General features: G+C 36.5%; 1 protein-coding gene across 13 annotated transcripts in view; it reads left to right on the plus strand.

Moving 5' to 3' along the window:
- ppfia4 (PTPRF interacting protein alpha 4) overlaps nt 1-20947 on the plus strand; it is a 94811-nt gene that overhangs the window by 64111 nt on the left and 9753 nt on the right. For 5 of the 13 annotated variants that reach the window (XM_084395038.1, XM_084395033.1, XM_084395043.1 and 2 more), the window contains exons 5-19: nt 138-221; nt 4429-4650; nt 5670-5816; nt 7217-7351; nt 9345-9428; nt 11748-11879; nt 13340-13402; nt 14318-14409; nt 14569-14701; nt 15072-15298; nt 17661-17889; nt 18027-18062; nt 18319-18449; nt 20512-20630; nt 20762-20843. In XM_084395038.1, coding sequence (XP_084251164.1) covers nt 138-221; nt 4429-4650; nt 5670-5816; nt 7217-7351; nt 9345-9428; nt 11748-11879; nt 13340-13402; nt 14318-14409; nt 14569-14701; nt 15072-15298; nt 17661-17889; nt 18027-18062; nt 18319-18449; nt 20512-20630; nt 20762-20843 — 1916 coding nt within the window. The remainder of the gene's footprint in view (nt 1-137; nt 222-4428; nt 4651-5669; nt 5817-7216; nt 7352-9344; nt 9429-11747; nt 11880-13339; nt 13403-14317; nt 14410-14568; nt 14702-15071; nt 15299-17660; nt 17890-18026; nt 18063-18318; nt 18450-20511; nt 20631-20761; nt 20844-20947) is intronic. The other 8 variants (XM_084395035.1, XM_084395042.1, XM_084395041.1 and 5 more) reach the window with 4 other exon arrangements.

Genomic DNA, 20947 nt, shown 5'->3' on the forward strand with positions numbered 1-20947 from the left:
TGGGAAAAAGTGCATCATTGCCTGTGCTGTGCTTTGTGAACTGTAATTATGTGGTATGCCACATTTCATGTATTTAACATGAATGTTATTTGTTTAACACTTTGATAGAGTGACATTTTTGCTGTGTTTTTGTTTAGGTGATCATGTTGAGACAGAGAAAGGATGGACGAGCAGATGGGGATGCTGTGGACAGGATGGACAGCTCGAAACCTACTTGGAAGGTATGTGCGTGTTTGCTTAAAGTTGGATTAGCATAAATTTAAATTTTTATTTAGTCAGTGCTTAAAATAGTCACTTGTGCTAAAGCATTCTAAAGTACATGTTTCTACAAACTTTTAATAATCATTTAGAATTTAGATTTTTTTTTAAAGGGGTCAAATCACGGGGAAACATTTGGAGATGTAGCTACACTTGCTGTGAACGTGCTTTACCTCATTCTGTAAATTCTGACCTCCTTGAATCCCTTAGAAAACAATGCAACTGTCATGACAAAATACACTAACTTTCAAAAGTTTGGGGTCAGCACAACTGTTTCAATATTTATAATAATAAGAAATGTTTCTTGAGCACCAAATACGTATATTAGAATGATTTCTGAAGGATCATATGACACTGAAGACTAGAGAAATGATGCTGAAAATTCAGCTTTGCCATCACAGGAATAAATTACTTATAATCAAAACAGTTATTTTAAATTGCAAAACTATTTCACAATTTACTGTTTTTACTGTATTCTTTATCAAATAAATCTAGACTTGGTGAGCATTAGAGACTTTAAAAAATATTAAAACATCTTACCAACCCCAGACTTTTGAACGATAGGGTATGACCCCATTGGTTTTATCATTAATTAAACTTTGTAACTGTTTATATCTGAGGCATTGGTCCAAAAGGGATCCCTCCTGCTCTAATACCTCTCTCACAGATGGCATTTTCTTCGCTACTGAGAAACAAACTGCATTGATTATGCGCCAAGTGCTTTTGCCCTTCAACCTTCAGCAAAGGCTGCTAAAGTGTCTCCTGTCTCTGAGTGTGACTCACTTGTAGTAGCCAGCCAACTGGAGTCTGGTCAATAGGAGAATTGTAAATTGCTCTTCAACTTTGATCCCGTGGTTCATTGTTTAAATATCACCTTATCTTTTATTTATGTATTTGAAATGCTATTGATTGATTTTCTGTAGTAAGAGATTTTTTTCAATGCAGCAGTATCGATTTGTCCATTAGTACGCGAAATTAGTTTGGGAGCAGATATTAGCTTGTGGTTTCATTATAAAGGTCTGTCTTTAAAGTCGGCATGAAATGAAAATTCACCCTATTTGCTAAATGCATGTTATAGATCTTATTGTGAATTATTCACCCATGTATGTGTTTCGTAAGAAAAATAATTGACCTCGTAATTTTTTCAGACTTTTCTCTGGTGACTTCTTCAATCATTCAATCTGCCTCCCTTTTTAGGTGCAACGTCCACATCGGAAAATGTATTTTTCGATAATCACCTACACTCGCATTTAAATCACAATACGGAAGAGCTGATGCAACTTTAGTTTCATTGCAACCTACACTGACAGACTTCACAAACACAGATTTCTGTCCATGTTGATGCATTTCCTATTAAAACAGGAGATTATGGCAGGGCCATTTTTTTATATTTTAAGATATAAAAATATTAAATTTAAAGAAGTTAATACATTCTAAAGTGTATATTTACTAAAATATAAACTATTTTTGTTAGCTTTTAGGAGTGCAATAGCATATAGATGAACTTTATAGTTGAAGTCGGCATGAAACATAAATTGCGATAGTCTTTTCTTCATTATTGCGTACAGTATATCCAAGTGAAACAGCTTCTCGAACAAAAAAAATGTAGGACGGGACTTTATTTTGTCCATTGCGAATTGATTGAATTGATTTTTGGCAGTAAACAATGGTGCAAATACCAGTAAATTGACTAGTACAAACCTTAGTAAATCACCTTGCATGATTCATTTAAAATACTCTCCTCCGATAGGTTTTGCTGTCTGACAGGGAAAATCCTACAAATGCATAATGCAATAACTGCGTCCACACCTTTTCAGCGCTAATTTTTCACTGCGTGTCTTTAGTAAATACTGACAGTAGTTTTTTTAACACCAAAAGAGGGTTTGCACTGGTGCAAGCTGTTAGTGAATCTGGCCCATAGGTTTTTTTAAGGAGCGAGTTTAACATCATTTTCTCCAATTTTGTTGATTGCCAATGTTCTGTGTCAGCGTTTTTCTGAAAGGTTTCTGACTCTGAAAAGGTAACTGAAATGTTACCACTCCTAATGAGGAAGAATATTGCCACACTGACTGTTTGATACCTCACAGTGTGTGATTCACTGTCTCATCACCAGTCTCTGAAGCTCTTTAAGTTCTCTACTTTTGCCATTTATCAGTGGAGCTCCTCCAGGTGTCACGGTCTGGCTCCTCTGTGCTTTTTTTTTAGATCACCACTGTCAGGTATTTAAGTAGGCAGAGACTAAGAAAATGTGGACTGAGGAAGCCCTCATTTTTTATATATTTTTTTACCTAAACTCTGATTTTATGGTTATAATTTCTATAATTTTATTTTTATAGAACAAAGCAAAACATGTTCTGGCGGGTCTCCTCTGGGAGTAGTTCGCACCTGAAAGGTTGCGCTTTATAATATTACACCTTCAGGGGAAGATAATGAAAATGAGAGGCCTGCAAGCTTTTTCCAAACATACCTTTCTTGAATTTTAGCAGAAAATCGGACGTTTCTGTGAATTGTACATTTGAATCTGCATTTGCGATTAGAAAGGATGAATCATATAGAGCTGGATTGAGAGGATGAAAGCAGACAGAAGTGGATTCCCAGACACGGCAGACGTGGTCCAGACTGTGTCTCTCTGGAGAGCTGGCTGAAGCCTCCCTGGAGGGCAGAAATATGGCTGATAGTCCCTGGGGTTCATGGTTCATCAAATACTGTTAGAGGCCGACGTGGGTTTCTCAGCGGACTCCCAATAGAGTGACGGAGAGGGTTTCCACAAAATTTCAAATAAAGCCATAGTTTTTTTTTGTCACATTGAGCCACATCATGAATCAGTCATTTCCACCACATTTCTAATTATGTATTGTGTTTAATAGCATTCTTTAATAGATATATCAGTGGTGAGAATGACATTTACATTGTTGTTGTTTTTTTCCAAATAAAACTCCGGTATTCACAAAAATGGCTAATTTCATAGCTACTGTAGCAATTTATGTCCCAAATAAATATAATAATTTCAAAAACGTACTTTTTATTATTATTATTATTATTATTCTGAGAAAACTTTATTATAGATAAAATTGTTGGTCATGGTAGAAATACTAAATATATTCACTTTTTGTTTGGATCATTATAGTTATAAAAAATAGATTTTTATGACATTTTCATATTTTATGTTTGTGACAAGGTTAAAACAATGCATATGAAATCAATACATAAAGCTGTTTAAAAAGGAGCACAAATATGTTGATGCCATAGTATAAAATATTTTGTTTTATAGCTAAAGGTAATACATTGAAACACGCAAGACACGAAAGTGCCTGTTCTGTTCAGAAAGTAGGCCTATGATTTAAATGAAAAAAGAAGGGGTTTTTGTTGCAGTGTATTAAATTAGTATATTGAGCTATTGCAAATGTAAATATAAAGGTTAAATGTCATAGAGATGCAAGAGACAAGAAACTGTAAATTAGTTTTGCCTGCTGCCCTTCTGAATCTGGAGCTCTCTCTGAAGAATTATTTAATTAACAGCATGTAATTCATTTTAAGGCCGAGAAGCACATCAAATCATCTGCCAATCAGCATTACTGACATCCACAAACACATATGTACGAAAGCACTTCAGGCAGGGCTCTTTAAAAGTCCCTGTCTCAGCTTTCCTGTAGTGATATAGAGCCAAGCATATCAGTGAAGCAAACTCCACTCACTTTTGACAGCCATGTAAAAGTGTCCTCATTAAATATACCTCATTGGAATTCTTCTGTCAGCCCCGAATTGGACGTTTCTGTTTTGAGAAAGCTGGTCATTTAGGGGGCAAAGATATGCATCTCACCCAGGTCGTATTTTTGTTCCCAATAATGTGCTGAGGAACCCTGAGTTTCAGGGCTGGCAAAATGACAAATCTGGAGGGTTTAATTTGCTCAGCTGTTTGAAGTAGATGGATGAAATGCACGGTCACAATGTGATGCATGCGAGAGAACCTCTGAACTCCTGAGGCCATAATTGCAATGAAGCTGCTTAACTTGCTGACCGTGTTCTTCAGACTCTGACTCAGCATATTTCGCCTCTCTGAAGCTTATTTAGAAGCTTATTTAGGACCCTGAGTGGAAATCAGGGGACCGCTAAACAAGTTCTCAACTAGCTCTCCATTGTATCTCTAACATTTCTTTGTGTTTGTGACAGAGGCTTCCCAATGGCTCCATCGATGTGCACGACGACAACAGCAGGTGTCTGGAGCTGCAGGAACTGCTGGATAAGGCCAACAAGGAGCTGGCCCAAAACAGAGACCGGATCAGCAGCCTGACCAATCACATGTCCGAGCTTGAGACGGAACTGGCTACCGCCCGCAAAGACTTACTGAAGAGCGAAGAGCTGAGCACTAAACACCAGAGGGACATCCGCGAGGTTAGAATGATTGGGGGGAGAGGAAAGGGACAGAATGGGGACAGACCGACAAGAGCTTGTCTCAGGGAAGATACAGCGTCAGGCAGCAAGGACATTTTCTCAGCTCTGCTTTATTTTCGCTGAGAGACAGAAGGTTACAAAAAATGCAATCGTGACTCATTCCTTGACAAGGTCTAAAGTTAGGGTATTTAAAAACAGCTCTCCCCAAAAACAAACCAGTATCACTTTTTTTGGTGGAACATGTTGTTCTTTTCCATACATTTAAAGCATATTCACATCATGTTGCTCCAGGTTTGACATCAGCAACAAACAAACTAAATAATATAGGTTCTTGTATCTTGTAACCAAATGTGACAGGAACCTGAATGAGATTTCAAAGCTACAGCGGAAGTGATGCTATTCAGTGAATAATGGCTTAAATTTTCCTCTGTTCTTCACGTAAAACTATGACATGGAATATAGTGCACATAGATTACTTTTATGATACTTTGATGGTGTTTTTGTCATATTTGGAGCTTGATATTATTACCGTTCACTTTCATTGTATAGAAGAGTAGCTTCAAGATTCTGGTATCGTAAGAGTAGCTTGAAGAGTCTGTTTACCACCAAAAAAGAAAGTCATATTGGTTTGGAATGAAATAAGGGTGGGTAAATGATGACAGAATTAAAAATTTTGGGTGAACTATACCTTTTTATAATGATTGTAAATATTTCTAGTAAAGTCACAATGTATCAGAACTGTCGACAGAAATTGTGACGCATCCAAGCGAAACAGATTGTCGAAAAAAATAAAAGGTGGGGACTTGGTTCTATCTGTTGGTAGTTGATTGAATGGAAGCAGATTTGATTGTAAGTAAGGGGCGTGGTTCAAGCTGACTAAATACATTTCTATTTCATGCTGACTTTAAGCACCGTGTCATGGTTTAAAAAAATCTTTCCCAAATGTTGTAGTAGTCTATTAAAGGTTTTCAAATTTCCCAAGGGTTTTTGTTTTCTCTTACTATGTGCCTGTTCGACAGGCGATGGCACAGAAGGAGGACATGGAGGAGCGAATCACAACATTAGAAAAGCGTTATCTGGCCGCCCAGAGAGAAACCACCTCAATCCATGACCTGAATGACAAGCTAGAGAACGAATTGGCCACCAAGGACTCGCTTTACCGACAGGTACGTCAACCTTGAATCAGACCTGGGCAGATTTGAAGTAAATTTCAAATGAACGCCGCAAGTCAATGCTGGTTGATGTCCCATAATTCAGTTGAGATGTTATGAGAGTCATGTTCCATCCATCTGTGCGTGTGCGTATGAAGGGTGTGTGTTAGTCAGAGGGGGTTTAATTAGCCCTAAAGCAGCAGACTCATGTTAGAATCCTTCAGAATCCTACAGCATGCTGAGAAGAGGCATGCTGGGAGGAAGCAGGTACCACCCGACTGTTTTAATATCCAGATCCATCATCTGGAGAAAGAAAGAGGATTCCCAACTGCATTGATGTTGGTGCCAGTTTGGACAGAGTGTTTGTTTTGCATGCAGTGGGTATAAATATCTCAAAAGAGATAGATAAATCAAGACATCTGCTCTTGTTTAGACAGCATAAGTTTGTGATTTTGCACTCCAGGTAGGGCTATCGTCAGTGGGGACATCCAGCAACGTTAAATGTTGGGCCCAGGGGAGAGTGGGGAGACCCCATAAAATGTTGAATACTAGCCCTGTTTAATACTGCATTACATTACTTACATTAATGTACAATACCATTCAAAAGTTTGGGGTCAGTAAGATTTTAATACTTTTATTAATCAAGGATGCATTAAATGGATCAAAAGCTACAGTAAATACATCCATAAAGCTGCGGAAGGTTTCTATTTTAAATAAATGCTGTTCTTTGGAACTTTCTATTTATCAAAGAATTATGATAATATTAAGCAACACAACTGTTTTCAACATTGATAAAATTAGAAATGTTTCTTGAGCAGCAAATCAGCATATTAGAGAATAATGTGACACTGAAGACTGGAGTAATGATGCTGAAAATTCAGCTTTGCCATTACATGAATAAATTACATTTTAAAATATATTAAAATAGAAAACAATTATTTTAAATTGTAACAATATTTAACGATATTACTGTTTTTACTGTATTTTTGATCAAATAAATGCAGCCTTGGTGAGCATAAAAGACTTCTTTCAAAAACCTTTTTAAAATCTTACCTTTTGAATGGTGGTGTATAATCCAAATTTTGATTTGGATACTTTTATCATGTCTTTATATTTTGTGTGTGTTGTGTATATACGTACACTGGTGGTTTGTTTTTATGTGCACTTATTTATTTCGTATTGTATGTGTGCTTCCTTTTCATATGTATGGTATGTTTTTCTGTTCATGTGTGTGTGTTGTGAGTACCTTGTAACCTTGTGTGGACTTAATATCTTTGTGTGTGTGAATGCATATGTTGGGTGTATACTATCTCAATATCTCTAAAATGGGTGTGTTTATGGTGTCTACATGAGTGTACACCCTCTGTTTGTCTTATTTTCGTGCGGTTTGTGTGCGCGTGTCTTTTTTTTATCAGAGTGAGGAGAAGGTACGACACCTCCAGGAATTGCTGGAGTTGGCAGAACAGCGTCTTCAGCAGACTATGAGGAAGGCAGAGACTTTGCCCGAGGTGGAGGCTGAACTGGCCCAGAGAGTGGCCGCCCTCACCAAGGCGAGTACTCAATCACTCCTCCAGACAACAGCAACAGGAAACAATGAGAGAGTCAGTTCATAAGATTCTTTTCTGTCAGGAAAACACCCTCTGAGATGGTGATGAAACAAAATGATAAGGTAAAGGAGGGCGGAAACTGACATGAAAAGATTAGATTACACAGCAGGATTAGATAAGAGATAAACAACATAGGCTGTTCAAAAGACATTTTAGCCTACTGAGACGTGATTTAGAGAAACACAAGTTCTGTGATGTGTCAAGACCCAAATTACGGTTGCAAATGCAACTGATTGCATATTAAGCAGATACATATACGTTAAACAGTTAACGTATTAAGCAGCCAAGTTTTTTTTATATATACTGTATATATATATTTCTATTTAGTTTGAATTTGTTTATTTCAGAATTAGTTTTAGTACTTTTAGTACATTTACATTTAGTCCTGGTTCACACTGTCATTTTTTAAGAACCTAAGGATACAAAAAAATAACTGGCTTTAATGACATATATTTTGCGACGGAACTTTTTGAACATCCAGAACAATGCTCAGTGCTGGGCTAAATGCGCTCGTTGTATGATAGTATTTTTCAGCTAACAAGAGCTTATAAAATGTGTAAAAGGGTCAAAACAGCAGCAGGAATTCCTCCGTTGCACACAAACTGCTGCAAGGAAGTCTGCATTTCTGAAACCTGTACCGAACTGTAATGGGCAACGTAGCTCCTGTGACGAGAAAAAAATTGTATTTTTGAGCATTTAGTTCTTTTTAGGGCCACATATTGTGACATCATGTCCTGTTTTTGGTTCATATTTCAGTCGAGCCGGGGTCCACACTTATTCAGATGAACCAAAATAACAGAGCAATCGCACCAGAGTTTTAATCGAACCAAACCTGCTGAACACAACACACCTTTAAACGCATTTTATTTCAGTTAGCATCAGTTTTAATTTGAATTTAGTTTAAATTTGTAATTATTATTATTGTTTTTTTTTTTTTTCAGTTAATGTTTTTGATAGTTTAATAGTTAACAACACTGACTCAACAGGTCAATCACACTTCTGCTATTGTTTAGGCATTTATAAAACTTCATTATTTTAAAATCTTCCTATCAATCTGTTACGTTATCAATTTTGAATATGTTTGGGCCTGTGCAGTTCTGATATATGGAGATTTTCTTTAAGCAATTTTGGTTTGTCTTTACTGTGGTGGATCTCCACTTGATGTCCAATGCAAAATCTGGATCCTGAAGCAAAACCATTTGAGGATCACTGATTCAAACCATTTGTTTTGGTCAGACCTGTGGCCTAGCAGTCAGGCAATGAGTTTTGGTGCTCATGCATGTTTGAGTCTGGCAGTATTTCTTTATCTCCTTCCAATTCCTCATTTCTGCAATAAGTTCCAAAAAATACAGCTGTACTGTTCATGATAAAGCGCTCCATCAAACATGCACAGGTAGAGCAGATATTCCTTTTCTTGCCAGTTTAGATAATCCTCACTCGGTCGCAGTCATGTTCCTTCCGAACATCAGCTGGAATTGTAGATGACAGTTTTTCCAAGGCAGCCAAATGTCTTGTCAGTGTGGCAGAGAGGCAGTGGGGTTTTGTTTATTGTCTCGCTAATGCAGCTAATTAAAAATGGCAACATTGTGTCATTCTCAGTCAGTGGCATCCTGTCACACACCTCATGCTCCTAATGATACATATCCAACATCCTTCCTTAGATCCCATTTATTATACACAGCACATGCCATCATTGGTCTATAGACCTTAGTCAGGGAAGCTGAACTGTACAATAATACGCACTGAAAAAAACTGTACGTTCATGACAAATTTTCATTTAAATATGGTTTATTCAAATATATATATATATAAAAAAAAAACTCCAACCAATAAAATATAAGCAATTTCTAAACCTCTTTCTTCTTGAAGGTGAAGTGTCTAATTCTTGAAGGTCTTTGCCCTGCTCTCTTTATACTAATGTCAGTGTTTCCTACAGGCGGAGGAGCGTCATGGGAACATCGAAGAGCGTTTGCGCCAACTAGAGGCTCAGCTGGAGGAGAAGAACCAAGAGCTGGGCAGGGTGAGGACTGGGTTGGGGGTCAGGACACCTAGAGGGAATGGGATGTAGAGTTGAGAGAGTGAATGTTTGATAGAGAAATGATGAGATTGCTTGAAGGATGATTGGAGGGAGAAAATGAGGAAGTGTGAGTGGCTTTGCTTCATTATGTGTGGTTTTGATTTGTTTAAGTGCACATAAGAATGAACACTATAAAGAGGCACCAGTGTTTTTTTGTGTGAATGTGTGGCCACAATGTCTCCTCAAAAATTTGAAATACCTATTTCAAATGGTTCCTATTAAGGAAAATGCTTAATAGATTTACTAAATTAACAAAATGTAAAAATGAAAATGTAAAATAGCAAGTTGTGTTTATGGATTTAACCAAGGGTTGGAATAAGGGATATTAGCTCAGTATTAAACAAGTCATTGGAAATGTTTGTTAAGCCATATTGTTTGTAGTGTTTTATACAATATATATATATATATATATATATATATATATATATATGAAGAGTTCAGATGCAAAAGCCTCTAAGTGCCATCTGAAATTTTCTTCTAGAATGATAATTTTTATCAAGCTCGTATATTCAGTAATTTCACTTAAATGGCAATGAAAATTACCTTACCTCATTTAAGTGGAATTACTGAACTTAAATATACGAGCTTGATAAAAATGATCATTCTAGAAGAAAATTTCAGATGGCACTTAGAGGCTTTTGCATCTGAACTCTTCATATAATAAAATAAAATTCCATTTGTTAACTAAATACTGTACCTTATCATCAGCTAAAAAAAAAAAAAAAGAATTCATCTAAGTTAATATTCATTTCAAAAGTTGTATCTGTTCATATTATTTAATGAACCTGAACTTATAATTAACAGGTATATTTTTTTATTAACTAACATTAACAAGGATTAATAAATACTGTAACAAATGTATTCCTAATTATTAGTTAATGTTAGTTAATACATTTAACTGTTACCTAATGGAATGTTTATGCAAAGTGTTACAATAATGTATTATAAATATATTATAATGTATCTTTAAAATAAAATATATGATTTATTTATAAATTTTTATTATTTATTTATTTCATTATTAGCTCAGTGTCAGAAGTCAATAAAGTGGCCATTTAAAATAGCCATTGTTTGGTGACAAATTAGTCCCTAGCAGTTTGCATTATTTAATGCTAAATGTATTCAAAATGTAAAAAAAAAAAAAAGTTTGGGTTTGCGTCAAAAGTTTGGGTCAACGTTAGTTAGCGTTAGCGATTTTCACAATACATATCGTTTCAAAGCAGATTTACAGAAATATAATATATAATAATAACATATACATTTTTTAAGTATATGGTCCTAATTAGATAGTAAACGTGTGTGTGTGTGTTTAAGAAGATGTGAAGATGTTACCTGTTGCACAATCGGTCTTGACCAGGCCTTCAGGCGGTGTGTTTGACCTCACAGTAGGGACTCCGATTAGCCTGTGCTGCTTTGCCCGTTCTTGTGTTTCTAACACACAAACTGAGGCATGCAAAGATCGATATGCTAGCACTCCTGTACAAACACACTCACACACGCATATGCCGCTGCTCTGTGAATATGGGCCATTTTTTAGCTCATCTTGCAGATGAATTTCCCCACCCCCAGTGAGAGCAGAGCTGTAATTGGCTGCTATATTTGGATTTTGAATAATTCATGCATGGTTAATTTTCTCTTGCATGTGAGCTGATGGTTGTAATGACTTAAAGCAGTCAAAGAGAGTCAGCCTTAATTAAACCTTGATACATCCACCTCAAACTGAGCTTTAGTTTGAATTCTTCCCCTGACAGTCACGAAGCTCTGTGTTGATTACATTTTAAAGGCTGTTTGCCACCAAAAGAAAATTAAGATTTTGTTGCCAGGCAACTGAGTACCCATATCCCACCACAACTGTGTTTAAAAGTCATCACCCCTGCATTCAACTACAAGGACTGTCATTATTCATTTTCAAGAGGGATGGTCACAGAATACACACCTTTAGAAATATGTGAGAAGTTAGTATTACTTTCTGAATCAAAATGTGAACCGTCAGAGTCAGCTGTGTTTTAATATCATGAACCAGACTTATAAAATCTGACGTAAAACTCCTAGAATACGTTCACAGAGCTTTAGGGTGTAATACTGCCCTCTATTGGTTATACTGTGCATACGGTATATCATCAAAAAAAAAAAATATATCCTATAGCCATCCCATGTCACATCTTCTTCTAAACATCTAGTTTTACTGTGAAAATAAATAATGCTGTTTCATACTTCCATTTTTTCTTTCTCTTCTCTATTCACTCCCTCACTCTTTCTCAGGCTCGTCAGAGGGAGAAGATGAATGAGGAGCATAACAAACGTCTGTCTGACACTGTGGACCGTCTCCTCACCGAGTCCAATGAACGTCTTCAGCTGCACCTGAAGGAGCGCATGGCTGCGCTGGAGGACAAGGTATGGATTTTACCATGGCTGCCTGCACATATACTGTACACACTTATTATTACCTTAAACACTATGATCATCTGATGCTTAATGCATTCAAGCAGCACACAGCCACAAACAAGCATTCAATGTTCATCCTTAGCACTAAAACAAAAAAAGAAAGGAAAATTGCATAAGATATTAAGAGCAATCTTCAGAAATAAAATTTGAATTACTTTTGGCAGATAGTTTTTTATTGTTGCTTTTCCTTTTCTTAATAAATGTACTTAAAAATAAATGTTATTTAAAATAAAAAATAAAAATATTATACATGTATTTAATGTACATGTACTTGATTATTTAAATGAGTATTTAACCCTTGCAATGCATTAAAAATAACTGTATACACCCATTGCATTCCGGGGTCTTTTTAGACCAGATGGAACATAAGCTTATAAAACAGTCATAACTTAATATTTTTTTATATATTATACATAACTAAAACCATATTGTATCTGATCAGTAACTTCTCATTAATGTTGCCATATTTTTTTAAGTACATTTACCCCATTTTTATAAATTAATTATTTGAAATTTAAAATGTTATGAGAACTACAGAAAAAAACGGTTTTTTCCTTTTTCCATTTTCAAATTTAGACTATTTGGTCTATGAACTTTTGTTCTACAAACAGACATTAATTTAATTTGTCATTTTATTTTAATTACAGTGTGTGCGTGTACAGTCATGTTTAGAAACAAAATGCAGTACCATTTGGAAGGAAAAATGTGTTTGCGAATGTAGGAAAGAGGCTAAATGTTTTTTACAGAAGTCATTTGAGAGAAATGTAACTAACAGATGTAGTAAACGGCATAATTTCATGTGTAAAGCCACTTCCGGGTCAAAATGGACCCGAACGAAAAATGTGTAAAATCTCTATGGTTATTATTTTTATTTTTTTTATCTGAAAAAAATATATAGATAAATGATGCATATTTTAACAGTCTTAACACATATCCAAAGTTTCTTTTTCATACTAAAAACTGGATTTTTTTTTGAAATGTGTAATATTTATGTACCTCTTCCTAGTCAAAACGGACCCAAATGCATTAGAAATTATTTAAAATAAGAAATTATTTAAAATAATTGTTTCAAAAGAAATGAGTGTAGCGGAATGTCCATATTTATACTCTGCCTACTATACCCTAGAGAGTGCAAGGCCATATTCTAGGCATATACTGAAATGGCACAAAGAATAGCTTGTGAAAAACAGATGTAAAGGTTCCCTATTTAGCTTGAATTAATAGAACCCAGTTCGTTTCTCTTTTGAGCTGTAAGCCGAGAGGACAGAACAGACTGAATGGCCAAATGTGAAGGGACAGGATGAAGCACCACATGTAGAGAGAGAGAGAATGTGCAGGTTATTGCATGCACAACCTGCTGCTTTAAGCTTATTCTCAACTTTGTTTCTTCCGTCGTTTCTCCCATAAAGAATTCACTCATCCATGATCTGGAGAATTCCCAAAAACAACTGGAGGAGTTCCATCACAATAAGGTACCACTGCTCATTAATATCACACAGATCTGCAAAGCAACAGCAACAGTCAGAGATGCAAGAAATAACTGAGTAGCAGTGTCTAAGTGTCTTATTAACATCAAGACTTTAAATTAAGATATTTATATCAATGTATAAAGTATATACGTCTGTATCCTGTGAACTGTTACTATTTCATTTGTTTTTTAAACACCTTTTTGCCTTCATTGTCCTGCGTTGTGATAATTTTTTAAAGGTACAAATATTTATTTTAAAAATATGTAAAAATATATACATACACTACCGTTTAGACGTTTGGGGTTGGTAAGATTTTTAATGTTTTTGGAAGAAGACTTATGCTCACCAAGGCTGGATTTATTTGATCAAAAGTACAGTAAATGAGTTGTTTTCTATTTGAATATACTTTAAAATGTAATTTATTCCTGTGATGGCAAAGCTGAATTTTCAGCATCATTACTCCAGTGTTCAGTGTCACATGATCCTTCAGAAATCAGTATATTATGCTGATTTGGTGCTCAATCAACATTAAATATTGATAAATATTATTAATGCTAAAAACAGTTGTGCTGCTTAATATGTTTTGTGTTCATATTTTGCAGGATTATTTGAAATTTAAAATGGGATTTTTTTGTAACCTTATAGATATCTTTACTGTCACTTTTGATAAATTGAATGCATCCTTGATGAATAAAATTATGGATTATGGAAATTATGGAAAAAAAATCGTACTGATCCCGAACTTTTGAACAGTAATGTATTTTTACAAGGTATTTTGAAAAACATCTAATTTAAATGTTTTTTTTTTTTTAAATATTAGTCTCAATCGAGTATATAAAATAAATTTTCCTTGTAATTCTAAAAGAATTACATTGATTCGAGATTGCTGGACTAATCAAGTGTTTTCTGGCTGTGTAGGAGAGGCTCATTGGGGAGATTGAGAAGTTACGGGCCGAACTCGATCATCTGAAGCGCAGGAGCGGGGCATATGGAGACGGAACACATCCTAGGTGACATCCAGATTTAAAATGATGATTCTATTTTTTTTAAATATAATTATACTAAAATATGAGCCCTGTTTTTATGTGCTCATTAAAAGTGATATGTCTGTAAACATGCCAAGTAAAGTATTTGAGCCTCTTTTTCTGTCTCTCTGTCTGCTGTATTAGGTCTCATCTTGGCAGTGCCACAGACCTGCGGTTCTCAGTGGTGGAAGGCCAGGGGGATCATTACTCCTCCACAGGGGTCATACGACGGGCTCAGAAAGGTCGACTGGTGGCACTCAGGGATGAACCAATGAAGGTGTCAATGTCACACATCTCACATCTCCATCTGTCACTGTCTTAACCAAAACTTCTCTTCCTGTTCTCTTCACTGTACTAGCGTGTAATAAGTATGAGCAATTGTATAACTGGTGCAAGTCACTGACAATCCTTGTTCTAATCTAATAGACATGAACGTGTTTATTGTTTTAGTCATATCTCTCTCTTTCTCTCTGTTCTTTTCTTTTGCCCCGTTGGATGTGTTCATTGTAAGTTCCGGGTTCTCAAATCCACAACAAAACATGTTTATAGCACATTAGATCTTACTTGAAACACTAAAATCTGGAAGCCTGATTCGAAAAAATCCTCAAAATATTGGTTTGTGCACTGATCCATGTCTTTATTCCCAGATCCTGCCAATGGTGGAGCAGGATTGGGATCGCTCTCAACCTTCCAGCTTGCGGGCCAGCCGGACTCACCTGATGGGAAGCGACACTGAGCTGTCTGACTTGGACGATGAAGACCGCGATACTATATTCAGCTCAGCCGATATGCTGTCCCCCAGCGGGCACTCAGACGCCCAGACACTTGCCCTCATGCTTCAAGAACAGCTGGATGCCATCAATGAGGAAATCAGGTTGGAAATATAGACTATTAAAGGAAGACATAACATGGAAAACTGGGGTTCAGTATGCAACCACCTTGCATAAGGTGTTCTGAGCAGTGCCAGGGCATGGGCAGTGGGCAGGGCAGTGCCACCTAGAACCACTCGATCAACACATTATCATGTGACCACCCACATTTATATATCAAAACCTATTCAGTGTTCATTGTTATGATGGGGGCGTTGTTACTCATTTAACTTGTAAAAACGTTAGCCAATCAACAGAAGCCATTTGCATTAGTCTTAAAGGTACAGTAGCTAAAACAGGCTATTTAATTTATTTTTAGTGCAAGAAACCTTGACTAACATTAAAAGGAAATTACATGCTAGAAAAGTGTCAATTAAAGGTAGCTTAAAACTATAATATGTAATTTTTCGCCACCAGAAGTCGCATTTTCAAAACAATAACAAAGGCGAAGCTTGATGACGCTATGAAGGAGAGTGGAACGATGGGAGATGTCATTTTCACCATCCAGAGATGTAATTTTTGAATCATGGTCATGGATAAAGTAATAAATTAGTTTTTGTATTACCTGTACGTTTGATCACACTATTTTATGTCATCGCTCATTGAAACGGACACTAATGAGGCATATATATATGTATATATATATATATATATATATACAGAAACCGAGGATAGCGTGGATATTGCGTCATTGATAGTCGACAATGACAAGGGACGAGCCATTATTTAAAACTGGAATTTCTCTGGATTTACAAATCCTTAGAAACTTTTGGGATAATGAAAGTACACAACTGTATGAAATATATCACACTGTGAAAGTGGTTTTTGAATATTTTATTACAAAAATCTTACATATTGTACCTCATCTCACTGATGTATTTCTCATCAGTTTGAACAGCTTTTCATAAAAACTCTTTTACAGTTAAGGATTACACTTTACAATATTTGCTTTAGTATATGAATACTTCATATCTCACAAATTGAATGACTTGCATGAGATCTAGTTATCTGCCTCGAGTATATCAGCTTAGAGCCTTCAAATGTCATGTTCATTTGTCTTATTGATCCAAGCTTGTGCTTTAAATGCATGCTCTGTTGAACACAGTATTCAGACTGGTGGCCAGTTAAAGCCCGAGTCAACTTTCTCCTCAAACTCACTGACCTTTTTCGATTTCAGAATGACTTGAGTAAAGGAGCTCCTCTGCTTCTCTGTGCTCTGACAGACCGCAGATATAACTAGAACGGTAACAGAAACTGTCAGGCAGGCCGAAAACTTCAGTCTAAATCCAAACAGTCCTCTGAAGCTTGTCCTGATACCGAGCTGTCTGGATTCCTTTCAGCTGCACAAAGCGCTGGCGGTAGAACATCTGTCATATATGGCAATAAGCTGAACAGTATATAAGCTGAATCTGCCCATCTCACAAATTGATTCTGAGTTGTGGATGAATATAAATGCCAGACAATAGCAGAGCTATCACCTGAAATGTGCAGATAGTGATGACTCATGACCTGAGCTGGTGAAACTCATGAGGGTTCAACAGACAAGTTCCCCTTCCACCGCATGAATACTAATAGATATCAATAGTAAGCGGAGTCCTGATGGCATTTGAAAGTTGAATACATAATGCTCCATAAGGCTATTAGTAGTGCATTTTATGGTTTGACAATGAATTCTAGCCACCGCTATAATATATTATAATATACACTATACAGCCATTTATTTTTTCACATCATGCACTTATAATTCATTTTAAGATGTAACATAAGACATGAAATTGGATGATAATGCATTATTTACATAATTTATGTGTATAACTTTATTTATAACTTTAAATATAAAGAAATGGGTTGTCGACATTGAATATTGTATCACTTTATAAGTACATTACAAATACTTAATATAGTAAAAGCAGTAAATTATGCTAAATAATTATTAAACTAACCCTAAACAAACAAAAATAATAATAATAAAAAAATTATATATATATATATAATTTATATATATATATATATATATATATATAAAAATATATATATATTTTTTTTATTTATTTTTTTATAGTCTAAATTATTATTTTTTATAGTCTAAATTGTTTTTGCAGTTCCATTTGTTTATGGGCTGGTGGCACAGAAATAAGAAATTGTGCATTTTCTCCTGAAAATGAAAAAATGAGCAACAAAAGCTTGGGAAAGAACGGCAGATGTGCTTACTGCTCTTCAGACACACTTGAGTTTGGCTTTGATTTTGAAGTGTATTCTGCAGAGAATATGTGCCGTCTAGGGATGTGTGTGTTGTATGTAGGAAGTTTGAATTCTTGCTGTCCATGTGCTGAGTGCTCTCTCTATCTCTCTCTTCTTCTGTTCTAGAATGATCCAGGTGGAGAGGGAATCAGCAGAGCTCCGGGCTGATGAGATTGAGAGTCGAGTGAACAGCGGCAGTATGGACGGCCTCAATGTGACCCTGCGCCCGCGCTCCTCCATCCCCACCTCCGTCACAGCCCTTTCTCTGGCCAGTTCATCGCCTCCCGTCAGTGGCCGATCCACACCAAAACTGACATCCGGTTCAGCGGCCCACGAGTTGGGCATCATGACTCTGGTGATCCTTGCTTCACATTGCAATGCTTTTATTTTGTGCTAACCCTGTTAAATCTCCCTTTTCTAACACTGACAACACTTAATCATCTGTCTCCCTGTATTTTTCCTCTGTCTCTTTCTTCCTGCTAACACTTTCAGCCAAGTGATTTAAGGAAACACCGCAGGAGAGTGGCTGTAAGTGTGTCTTCATCTCTAAATGACTGAACGCCAGCTTGCTTGTTCTAATTCAGTGCGCGTGTAGCTTATGTGGATAAAGAATGTGAAGGAAATGAATATGACTCTGTGTGTTTATTTGCAGGTGACAAAGTACAATATAAATGAGTTTCTGTTCAAAGGAGTGGGAAAGATTTGGTGTCATTAGCTTTTTGCTACTGTTAGGGTATATTTTGATGATGTTGTCTGTTTGTTTGTGTGTGTTTGCTTGTCCCAGTCCCCTGTGGAGGCCCGAGAGGACAAAGCCACCATCAAGTGCGAGACATCGCCCCCTCCTTCCCCCCGAAGTCTCAGACTAGACCAAATGAACTTCGCTCAGCTAACAGGAAGCCTTGAGGATGGCCGAGGGTAAACGCACACACAAATCCACAGACGATCAAGTCTCAGGTGCTAATAGATTCCTCCCTGATTGAACTAGATGAGACATAATTCACCCAGCAGGCACACTTGAGGACAGATGAGAGTTTGTTACTGGCACAGACTCTCCCACACACACTCAACTGCTCTTGAGACTATGGATCTATAAAGTAGTTAATTACTGTCAGTTTGCCTTTGTTCAGGTCACATGCAAGCCACATTTGTCCTGTTATACACCTCCAGGTGTGTCATGCACCCCCCTCCCCGCACACACACACAGATTTTTGAGCCAAAAAACGTTAATCATAACTTGTGTCTAAAACACAGTTACATGTCTAAATTTCAGCTCTTTAATAAAGTTATACCTTGTGCAGTTCATTTGCTTTAAATGAAACATTGTTTTATCATCTACACGCCCTAATGTCGATCTCAACTTGTATAATGTTTTTCCCTTGAAAGACGATGTCAAAGATGCTGTTTTCCATCATTCAATATATATATTCAAACATTTATCAACGTCCGATTATTCGTACGATGGGATTGGCTGTATACATGTTTCATAAATCACACGTGAACCCTGTCGTAAGATGATTTCTGCGCTCGTTTCTACGTTAGATTGATAAATCAGCCCCAATGTCTCTACATACTTTCCCATCTTACACTTATACAAATAACAAAAAGATTTCCTGGTGGGCAGCACCATATTTAGCCTTCAGTGATGCTGAGTTTTTAATGATGTTCCTCCAGATGTTCTCTCTAGAGAATCTTCTTCTATTTGAGCTCTGTGAGGTTTTAGCTGTGTGTGATGTTTTTAATGATGAACTACCATGGGCATTGTCGAATAAAATTCCCACTTCTGTAGTCTGGCTAATTTAATTTAAAGAAGAGCTGCACTCTCAGACTAATACACATTGATTTGAATCAAAGCATGAAACCAAATCTGATGTGCTCTTTTTCAGTCTCCCTCTGTCCTTTCTACTTCCACATCATTGTTAGGGAGTTAAACGGCATCTCAGAGCAACCAGACTCTATCAGAACGTAATGCTTCACACAAATTTATGGTGATGTCAGGGGAGGAGTGATTTCATTATGATTGAATTGGCTTCAATACATCCAAATGAAAGTGCAGGAATAACATAGCATAGAATAAGCATTTCTCTGCGGGGCAGGCAGATAAAACGGTTATAAACAGAAATGATCGTGCATGTTATAGAATATAAGGTGATGTTCACACAGGGTGGGTTTTTAGCATTTTATCTGAATTCAGATGAATGTTTTTAACCACTGCGTCCAATCTTGCTTTTTTTGTTGTTGTTGTTTTTCATTTTACGACACTGTGATGCATTCGCACTAATTTCCATCCAAATTTGCGAATTAAACACCGTTTCCATCCAAAGTGTTCAAGAGAACAAAATGGTCTCTTCCTTAGAAATTGGTGCAAAGTATCTGTAATTAAAATGAAAGTTCCTGCAATTGGGGAAACCACTGTAGCGCTGTTTTCCTACAGAATAAATTACTTGCGGCCCAGACCGCGCAGGCAAAACACAATAAATGCTGTCATGTTATCTTGCGTTAGGAGCCGGAAGCCAGTTCTGGAAGGTAATTATACCAAATCATTTTGATGACAGACTTTTGGCTCAGGCATAAGGTCCGCTGTTTAGTTCAGTTATGCCATTTCCCATGATCTGTTGAAGCAAAGTCATGTGAGGGTTTTTTTTTTTGCGCATCGACAGTTTTTTTTTTTTTTTTTGCATTGAGAGATTTTTTAAGTAAATGTGTTTCACTCGAAGTTTATCCGATAAAAAAATTATCCGTCAATTTTTTTTACAGTTTATGTGCATACTAAACCCATTTGCAATTCCCACATTGCTTTACTTCTCATTTGCATAAAATTAAGTTAATTTGCTATTGCTAATAGTTGCTTATTCCACCAGAAATTATGACTTCCGGTTGCTTTGTCACCACAAATCTCTGTCAGTGTGAACACCCATTACGAAGCTAAAAGTCACACAATGTTATTTTTTTCTCACTTGCTCTTTTTCTCTCTGCTTAGGGGCAACAAAAAGAAGGGCATAAAGTCCTCCATCGGCCGTCTTTTTGGCAAGAAGGAGAAAGCGCGCTTTGATCAGCCTCTGAGCAGGGATGGCCAGGTGACACCACCTGTCATTCCAGGTACCATGAAACAAACACACACACACACACAAATTACACACAGGAAATCTCATTTTTATTAGATTTTAGATAACTAAGTAAATGAAGATCATATACTCCTTAACTAACTATTTGAATATGTTGTGTCACAGATTTCGAGATGGGTATTGGAGATACCATGACGTTGAGCAAACTGGGCACACAGGCAGAGCGAGACCGCAGGATGAAGAAAAAGTAGGTCGTCCCTTCTTTGTGATTCTCACTCATACAGCTCCTTCACACTGACGCACACCAAATCACCCTGAGACATTCAATAATCTGACCTAATCCTTATTACC

Source organism: Rutilus rutilus (assembly GCF_951802725.1).
Source record: "Rutilus rutilus genome assembly, chromosome: 22".
Taxonomy (NCBI): domain Eukaryota; kingdom Metazoa; phylum Chordata; class Actinopteri; order Cypriniformes; family Leuciscidae; genus Rutilus; species Rutilus rutilus.